At 42.1% G+C, this 10,000-nt stretch overlaps 1 protein-coding gene across 1 annotated transcript in view; it reads right to left on the reverse strand.

Moving 5' to 3' along the window:
* The window catches only part of LOC125026462 (low-density lipoprotein receptor-related protein 6-like), a 35,103-nt gene that overhangs the window by 11,755 nt on the left and 13,348 nt on the right, over positions 1-10,000 (reverse strand). Inside the window, exons 3-14 of the mRNA XM_047614926.1 lie at positions 7,515-7,646; positions 6,204-6,394; positions 5,478-5,688; positions 5,146-5,256; positions 4,270-4,483; positions 3,860-4,023; positions 3,223-3,396; positions 2,683-2,913; positions 1,184-1,325; positions 775-939; positions 394-535; positions 110-298 (exon numbers count right to left, since the gene is read on the reverse strand). Coding sequence (XP_047470882.1) covers positions 110-298; positions 394-535; positions 775-939; positions 1,184-1,325; positions 2,683-2,913; positions 3,223-3,396; positions 3,860-4,023; positions 4,270-4,483; positions 5,146-5,256; positions 5,478-5,688; positions 6,204-6,394; positions 7,515-7,646 — 2,066 coding nt within the window. The remainder of the gene's footprint in view (positions 1-109; positions 299-393; positions 536-774; positions 940-1,183; positions 1,326-2,682; positions 2,914-3,222; positions 3,397-3,859; positions 4,024-4,269; positions 4,484-5,145; positions 5,257-5,477; positions 5,689-6,203; positions 6,395-7,514; positions 7,647-10,000) is intronic.

Genomic DNA, 10,000 nt, shown 5'->3' on the forward strand with positions numbered 1-10,000 from the left:
TATTGATAGTACGAGTATATAAATAAATATAATTTGCATTTGAATCTTTACATCTATCATAATTCACATCTACATTTACTCCTAACTAATAAAAAAATCTGTGCCTAACCTGTGGTTGCCCATGTCAGCCCAGTAGATGTTGCGGGCCAGCCAGTCGACAGCCATGCCCTCTGGATACTCCAGGCCAAACTCTATCACCGGTTCCAGCTGGGACCCATTCATGAAGGCACGAGAAATGGACTTGGCACTGATGTCAGTCCAGTATAATCTGTTGTCGATGCTGTCAAAATCTATTGCCCTGATGAAGAGAAAAAAAATGTTTTTCTCTTTCTCACGGAGAGTAAATTACAACACAAATTCACAATATACACATTACAACATTAAGTGACTTACATGGCTTCCTCAATACCAGTGACAGGAATGGCAACATTGTGGCTGGTCAGCAGAGAAATTCGCCTGATATCTTCTTTCCGTGTGTAGAGCAAAAAGGCTTCTGGCACCACACAGACCTTTCCATCCTGGGTCAGTTCATACCCTACAGAAAGAAAAACTCCAATCAAGTCTCAAGTTATGAGAAAAAAGGGATATGTTCTATGAACTGTTTTCATGAAAATTTAAATTCTTTGTATTGCTACATTCAACCATAAGAGATCTCAAACAGACTTGCTACTTAGACATCTATATCTAATTCTATATACAAGAAAATTTAATTCATAGTTGGTTTTCAAGGTTATCAAAAGGTGCATATACATATACTAACGCCCACAACCCTACCTATTGGGCATCCACAGGTGAAGTTGTTGCTGGGTCTGTTGAGGCAGAGGTGTGAGCAACCTCCATTATCTACTGCACAAGGGTTGGATCCTCCTTTCTTGTTCACATTCACCGCTTTCAGACCCATGAGGTCAGGCAGCTGTTCAACTATGGCTTCTCTCATCCCTGGGAAAGGAAAGAAGAGTTCATCATCACCAGGAAGAAGGAATCAACAGGTATATCCCAGGAATATTTTTAACCACTTGAAAATCCAGAGAAAGTATCATGAATCAAAATTCCACATTGCAAACTTTAACACTGAAGGGAACAAAGTTCAAATCTATGAATGCAATAACTTCATCCTCAAATTAGAAACAATGAAATCAGTGGAACAAGTTTTATGAATGGAAACCTTCTCTTTTTAACTCACCAGTGATTGTGTCAACTCGTTCAATGCTCCGTCTCTGCCAGTCTGTCCAGTAGAGGTAGTTGTCCAAGAGAGAAAATCCAAAGACATGAGGAAGGTGGTCACTCAGCAAGACTTTCCTCTCTCTTCCATCAAACAATGCCGTCTGAAGTAAATAGACATCAGATTAATCATACTGTACTGATAAAAAGAAAGTAAATATCTATAGGAGAAAATATATGCTAATAAATAAAATAAACCAGAATGTTCTCTTGATTTACCTCATTGCCAGTGGGTGCCATGTACATACATACCATGGCATGCCTGAACTCTACTCCAGGTAGCATGTGCATACCTACCAATATGTGCCAATCCCATGGTGCAACTCAAGTCGCAGGAAAATTGAGTGTGTGCAAGAGTGTGCATGTGTACAGAGGGAACAGGAGAGAAAAGGGGATGAGGGAGCAGATGTGCAAAATGGGGAAAAAAAGGGAAATAGAAAAAAGAAAGAGAAAAAAAAAGTAACAAGAAAAACACTACAAACAAGGCTGTAGTAGCTGAACAAGGGAATTGGGTACAGGGTCGTTTACCTGCATAAGGCGTGCACCAGTGAAATGGTGCAACCTGAATGGCTTGATATATCAGAAGCATCACTAGTCTAAATATATGAATGTAATAAAATCATAAATGTATAATACCAATCTGACCAGGGAACATTATATCTACTGTATGTGGTGCTCACAAAGTAATGATGTAAATCACATGAAAATACTGAAACAAACTTTGTAAAAACTAAATAAATAGAACAGATAAATAAAATAAAATGCTTCTATACAATCTTGAGCACTAATGTGGAGTAAATACTACCCTCAAAAAACAACTATCATATATATCAGGAACACCAATATAAACTAACAGGTGTGGTAAGTAGATAAGTAGATTTTAATTTCTTGGGGCAGAGAAATAGAAATCTTGAAATCTTGAAAAGTTATAATATAAACCTTGAGTAAAAAATAAAGTTTATTTTATAAGTTACTGTGTAAAAAAAATACAAAAGAAAATTCCATAAAAGCCTGTGGTTATAACCCTAAGATACCACTCACTGCTTACTGTATTCAGAGTAGAGAGCAAATAATGATCAACTATGGAGTCTAAAGAATGAAAAAAATATCCTACATTTTTGACTCATTAGAAAATATGGCAAATATAAACTTCAGAAAATAATAAAACTGAAAAATACAAAAGTGTCTCTTAGTGTTACAAAGAAAAGGCAAGGAATGCTGCTATTGTGTGTGAGCGTGGTGATGACACAATCCCTCGTCACCTAGGCCCAGGCAGCTATGATTACCACCGTGGATGGAGGGCTTGCATATTGGAAAATCGCCTACTTGCAAAAAGTTAATAAATACCTATCAAATGCCTCTAAACAAAGAAAGAGAAAAAATAAAGATGTAGAGAAGAAATTATGATGGAAAAAAAGGAGGAAGGCTAAATAATAGAATCAAGCACAGGAACTCTCTCACCTCAATCTTATCGGTTTCAGCATCACACCAATAGATTTTCTTCCTCTGGAAATCAATGGCCACCCCATTAGGCCAGCCAAGGTCTGTGCTGACGATGACCTGTCTCATGGAGCCATCCAGAGCTGCCCTCTCAATCTTGGCCTTCTTTCCCCAGTCTGTCCAGAACATGAGGCCTCCATCTGGGTCTACCGCAATGGCCCGCGGCTCATCCAAGTGGTCCGTGATCAGGATCTAAGGGGAGAGTTTTGTTTTTGAAGACTTTACTCCGTCCATTTACTTACTTATTTTTCATGACATAAACATCATGATTCCTTTACATCATTTTACAGTGATTTTGAATATTTCATAAAGAAAGAAGAGTACCATCTAGATGATATATCCACTGTGGACACAAACACACCCACGCACGCACACACGCACGCGCACACAGTATAATTACAATGCTAATATAGGAAAGCTCCAAAAGAAAGAATCATACAAAATGAAACCATAAATCAATCTACATTTTTCAACGCCAAAATAATCCCACTCCTCACACACCTTCCTGGCGGTGCCATTCAACCTTGCCACTTCAATCCGATCTGGCCCAGTGTCAGTCCAGTAAAGATTACGAGCCACCCAATCAACTGCAATGCCATCTGGGTTGAAAACTTCTGCTGACACAACTACTTGTTGTTCAGATCCATCCAGCTTGGCACGCTGAATACACAGGGCCTAAGTGGAAGAGGAGGAGGAGATGAGTGGCTGCCAGAGATTTTCATGCACTTTCTTCTTAGTTTTCATGAGAGGAAAAATATAACATGATCAGTAACAACATCAGTAACAATAAACATTGATAATTTGAGTAATTCATATCAAAATTATTCTCCTTCCCAGATTCTTAACCCAATGGTGACGGGTCACGCCTATTGGCGTCATAACAATACGCCTGAAATGTGGCGTGTGGCTGTCCGTCGCGGCGGCGCGCCAAAGCGCCCCAAGGCAATGATTCTACTTGATGTACAGAATTCACGCGCTCAAAGTCGGCGCGTTGCCGCCGTTCGCCAAAGCGTAGAGTTTTTTTTTAATTTCTATACCCGTCGCCAATGGGTTAAATAAAGATCACAAAAACAAATAAATAAAACAATCTACACTGACAAAATTCAGATTATCAACTCATTTGGCAACACAAACAGACCTCATCATCAGTCCAGTAAACAAAGCCATCAATGGGGTCAAAGTCGACCGCAATGGCATGCTTGACCCCAGATACTGGCATGACAATGGCAGTGTGGTCGGGGGTGTCTAAGGAAATCCGCCGCAGATCTGTTCGCCTGGCCAAGATCAGCATTTCCTCCGACCCTGAAATAGTTCAACACTGTGATGGCCACATAAATCTGATGAAGAGTATATGGGGGCACATAACACTGAAATGTATTCCCTAATACTGGATTGGCTTTATTCCTCATCAAAGGTGAAATACTATAGAAATAAATGTTAGAAGAGGGTAGGTTACAGAGACCCAAAAGCCCTGGGTTATGGCCCTGAAAAGAATATGATCTTACCCAATTTAAATCAGTATAGTTAATAACCAATACAAAACCATACCATTGGCACATGTATAGTTGTCAACCAGCTTTACTCCCGTGGGACAAGCACAGGAGAACTTCTTGGGGGCAGGAGCAGCCAGGCACAGGTGGCTACAACCTCCATTATTGTTCTGACAAGGGGTGTCCACCTGGGGCTGCCGTGCTGGGTCATACACATGAATGTACATTGGGGAGAGGTTTGTGCCCAGCTGGTGGTGTTTGTCGCAGGTGCGCTGGAAGCAGAGAAGGGGGTAAGAGATGTTTTTATTAAGGTTCTGTAAAATTTAGAACAACTAGAACATGAAACACATAAATTTTTTATTACAATCTTGTAAGTTTTAATAATTCTACTTATGGCCATTCACATTTCAGTCACATACTAACTGTCTGCTTTGTGGTAGACTTCATATTTACAATCTCGGGTATGCCTGATAAGAACTCATTCTGAGCACTCATTATTTCTTATACTAGAACATTTATTTTGGTAAGCTGGCGATTTGCACTGCAAGCATGTTTGAATAAAAGTAAAATATGAAAAGTGTTTTTATAGAGATGACATCTTTTGATGCCATCATCTCCTTCTCAGCTGATATTGGATAATGCTGAATTGTCATCAGGTATGGTAAACATGGTAACAAAAAAGCACATTAACCCCTCAATGACAGCATCAGAAATCTCTTGGTGTCACTGACTCCAGTGACTTCTGGCAACTGTCCTGCCATTTGGCCCGGAACTTTCCACTCGACTCACTCTAGCACATTGCAATGCCTATAACTGTACCCATCATGATAAGTCAGTTAGTTATAACAGCTACAGGCGTGGCCCGGTAGATACATGATAAGAGAGAGAAAAGCCACAAATAAACACTACAAAGTCTTCACACAACACAACTTACATTTTCACTAATGTTGCAGTAATGGATGGACCGAGTCTCCCAGTCAGTCCAGTAGAGTGTGTGGTTGAAGTAAGTCAGGGCAAATGGGTGAGGTAATTTCTTCTTTACGACCTGAAACAGATTTTATCCACAACTTTTTAAATTGTCTTTTCCACCTTTAACTTCAAGATGGCATACCTGATATCCTGAAAATAGGAACTTTTCCAGCTGTATATATATCAAGTTCAAATACAGACAAAAAGCAAATAACTACAAAAAACAACTGCAATGAAGATATTCTTATCTTTAGTATCTGGCACACAAAAAAACATATCAACAAAAAGAAGAGTTACCTTCGTTCTCTTCTCCCCATGGAAATCGACAGAGGCAATGTATGAAAGCCGTGCATCTGCCCAGTAAATAACTCTCTGATCGTAGTCAACCGTCAAGCCATTGGGCCAAAAGATCTCATCCTTCACAATGACCTTCCTCGTTGCAGAATCTCCATCCATTCCTGCACGCTCTATTTTGGGGTTTTCGCCCCAATCTGTCCAGAACATCAGTCTGGAATAACAGGAGGGAAATATCACATTTCCATTTTAATGGCTGCTTGTGGAATGGAAACCTTACCAATGATGTTACAAAGTAGTTGAATGGTAGAGAATTTTTTTTTTTTTTAATAATTGAAGAAGAAGAAGAAGAAGAAGAAGAAGAAGAAGAAGAAGAAGAAGAAGAAGAAGAAGAAGAAGAAGAAGAAGAAGAAGAAGAAGAAGAAGAAGAAGAAGAAGAAGAAGAAGAAGAAGAAGAAGAAGAGGAAGAGGAAGAGGAAGAGGAAGAGGAAGAGGAAGAGGAAGAGGAAGAGGAAGAGGAAGAGGAAGAGGAAGAGGAAGAAGAAGAAGAAGAAGAAGAAGAAGAAGAAGAAGAAGAAGAAGAAGAAGAAGAAGAAGAAGAAGAAGAAGAAGAAGAAGAAGAAGAAGAAGAAGAAGAAGAAGAAGAAGAAGAAGAAGAAGAAGAAGGAGAAGAAAAGAAAAATATTTTCAACTTCAGCAAAAAACATACAGATAAAGAGGCAACATTACCCTTCTGATGGCACAAGTGCAATGGCTCTTGGTTGGTCCAGGTCTTTCCAAAAGAGCACTTGACGGTACTTGTTGTAAAGCTCAGCCACCTCGATCCGGTTGGTGTCTGAGTCTGTCCAGTAGAGCTTCTCCCCAAGCCAATCCACCGCCAGGCCATCGGGGGAGATGATGCCCCGCGTGATCACTGTCACCTGCGCAAAAAAAAAAATAATATATGCTTTAGCCCTCTACTTCCAGTCTATGTAGTCCTCTCTGGCTTAGTGTATTTCAAATCTCATTACACTAACCTCTTTTCTTGGTAACACTTCTTCATTTCAGTTTAAAGCATATCAAATCAAACCAGTATTACTCACAATCACCATGGCTGACTTCAATACATAATACCTAACTCTATTGAACATTTATCCAAACATAACAGGAAAAGACTGCAAGCTTTGTTACCATAAAGGAGAGGAATGAGGATAGTCAACATAATCACAGTCTTCCAGTATTTATGCCTAACGATGTTTTTAAGTCTTAGTAAACTAAGACTGGCAGACTGCCTGCCTGCTTTATTTTTCAATAAACTACAATAATAATGATAATAGTAATAATAATAATTATTATTATTATTATTATAATAACAATAATAAGAAAAATAAGAATAATAATATTGAGGCACCATTAATATACTTAAGACACCAGGACTTTCAATAACTTGGATGTAAAGCACATTTCATGAGAGAGAGGGGGAAAAAAGGTTCCTATTGTAGCAACTCACTTGGTTTAGATGTAATGTTGACTTTTTTTTTTTTTTCTACCTTATAGAGACTATAAAAAAGAGACTAATATCAAATTCAAATCACATCTTAACCAAAATTTGACAGGCATGGCATGTACATATATGTCATACCCACTGTGATTTTACTTTATTAATTGCATTTACAAATAGATGGCTACACTTGTACTAAGTCACCAATGAGCCAATTACAAGTACTGCCTGCCTCACCCCTTTACCCTTTTCCTTGATTTCAAAAATATTTTATGTTATCTTATTTTGCTGTTCCTAATGTCTGTAACATTAACCATCAATATTCATAGCATTATTTAAAAAAATATGTTTTCCCCACCAATTCAAGGAGAAGTGAAATTAGGTAGGGTCACAAGGTATACTAATTGACTCCTTTGTGGCTAAGCACTAGCACAGCCATCTATGTGCAGAGACATTTCACTAAAAATAAAAAATGAGCACAGCATTTTCCGCAGCGGCATGTGGTTAACTGCTGATTTTGCCCAAATCTTTCGTACAGAAACGCATCCAGTGCAAAATACCTCTTTGTGGTCTTTGACGACCCCAGCCGTCTTGTTGACCTGAACGCACTTGATGAGCTCATTGTCAATGTCTGTCCAGCAGACCAACTGGCCCTTGTGGTAGTAGTCCACAGAAGCTGCATCATTAACATCCTGTAACAAAGAGAAAGGAAAAGAAATAAAATGTGAGCTCAAAATTTACAAGTTGGTTTAAATGCATATGATGATTTCAGAGGAGAGGAAAAAAATGGACAGAGAGGGAGAGGGAAAGGAAGAGGGAGAGGGAGGGAGGAGGAGGAGGAGGAGGAGGAGGAGGAGGAGGAGGAGGAGGAGGAGGAGGAGGAGGAGGAGGAGGAGGAGGAGAAGGAGGAGGGAGAGGGAGAGGGAGAGGGAGAGGGAGAGGGAGAGGGAGAGGGAGAGGGAGAGGGAGAGGGAGAGGGAGAGGGAGAGGGAGAGGGAGAAGGAGAAGGAGGAGGAGAAGGAGAAGGAGAAGGAGAAGGAGAAGGAGAAGGAGAAGGAGAAGGAGAAGGAGAAGGAGAAGGAGAAGGAGAAGGAGAAGGAGAAGGAGAGGGAGAGGGAGAGGGAGAGGGAGAGGGAGGGGGAGAGGGAGGGGGAGGAGGAGGAGGAGGAGGAGGAGGAGGAGGAGGAGGAGGAGGAGGAGGAGGAGGAGGAGGAGGAGGAGAAGAAGGAGAAGAAGGAGAAGAAGGAGAAGAAGGAGAAGAAGGAGAAGGAGGAGGAGGAGGAGGAGGAGGAGGAGGAGAGGAGGAGGAGGAGGAGGAGGAGGAGGAGAGGAGGAGGAGGAGGAGGAGGAGGAGGAGGAGGAGGAGGAGGAGGAGGAGGAGGAGGAGGAGAAGGAGGAGGAGGAGGAGGAGGAGGAGGAGGAGGAGGAGGAGGAGGAGAAGGAGGAGGAGGAGGAGGAGGAGGAGGAGGAGGAGAAGGAGGAGGAGAAGGAGGAGGAGGAGGAGGAGGAGGAGGAGGAGGAGGAGGAGGAGGAGGAGGAGGAGGAGAAGAAGAAGAAGAAGAAGATGGAGAAGAAGGAGAAGAAGGAGAAGAAGGAGAAGAAGGAGAAGGAGGAGAAGGAGGAGGAGGAGGAGGAGGAGGAGGAGGAGAAGGAGGAGGAGGAGGAGGAGGAGGAGGAGGAGGAGGAGGAGGAGGAGGAGGAGGAGGAGGAGGAGGAGGAGGAGAAGAAGAAGAAGATGGAGAAGAAGGAGAAGAAGGAGAAGAAGGAGAAGAAGGAGAAGGAGGAGAAGGAGGAGAAGGAGGAGAAGGAGGAGAAGGAGGAGGAGGAGGAGGAGGAGGAGGAGGAGGAGGAGGAGGAGGAGGAGGAGGAGGAGGAGAAGGAGGAGGAGGAGGAGGAGGAGGAGGAGGAGGAGGAGGAGGAGGAGGAGGAGAGGAGGAGGAGGAGAGGAGGAGGAGAAGGAGGAGGAGGAGGAGGAGGAGGAGGAGGAGGAGGAGGAGGAGGAGGAGGAGGAGGAGGAGGAGGAGGAGGAGGAGGAGGAGAGGAGGAGGAGGAGGAGGAGGAAGGAGGAGGAGGAGGAGGAGGAGGAGGAGGAGGAGGAGGAGGAGGAGGAGGAGGAGGAGGAGAAGGAGGAGGAGGAGGAGGAGGAGGAGAAGGAGGAGGAGAAGGAGGAGAGAGGAGGAGGAGGAGGAGGAGGAGGAGGAGGAGGAGGAGGAGGAGGAGGAGGAGGAGGAGGAGAAGGAGGAGGAGAAGGAGGAGGAGGAGGAGGAGGAGGAGGAGGAGGAGGAGGAGGAGGAGGAGGAGGAGGAGGAGGAGGAGGAGGAGGAGGAAAAGGATTAAGATATGAATCCTTCCTTCTATTCATGATGAGTCATGATGGGAATGACTCAGTTAATGGTATCCATCTTATGCAATAACATCACGCTTCAATGGAACGGCATGGGAAAAAAAGGAATTGAATAATAATGAGTATAACCAAAATATAAATTAAATGACATGCTAATGCATTCACTCTTTTGTCTCCACACACATATTTCTCTATCATTTTCATTCTTATTTTTTTTTCCCTCATTTTCTTTCTCTTTCTCTTACTTGAATTCTTCTTTTTCTCGCTCTTACTGCTCACTGCTACTTACAATAAAGAAAGCAATGAAAAAAGTTACCAGGCCGCAGATTCTCATACGAAAATAACCACATATCCGCTAGTAGCCCGTCTCATAAAGGCTCATTTTCAACATGGCATCACAGAGTGGGTAGGGGTATGGAAAGGCTGGGAGAGAGGGATGCCTGTTATCTGTTATTAGTTACATTATTGGAATTTTTACTTCATTCCGACCACGTGCTAAATTAAATTTAATGAACAATTATACTATGGGTGTCAGAAAACAAGTTCTAGATAAAAGCTGATATCACAGGCTGGTCGTGACAGATATTTACTACTGGGAACTGACTGCCACTGACATTATGCACATGAGTGGACATCCTAGCATTCTTCCGAATCCATTATAAGGGAAAACAAATTGTATTCTATTCAAAAAAGGTACTGACC

The sequence above is a fragment of the Penaeus chinensis genome, chromosome 6, assembly GCF_019202785.1.
Source record: "Penaeus chinensis breed Huanghai No. 1 chromosome 6, ASM1920278v2, whole genome shotgun sequence".
NCBI lineage: Eukaryota > Metazoa > Arthropoda > Malacostraca > Decapoda > Penaeidae > Penaeus > Penaeus chinensis.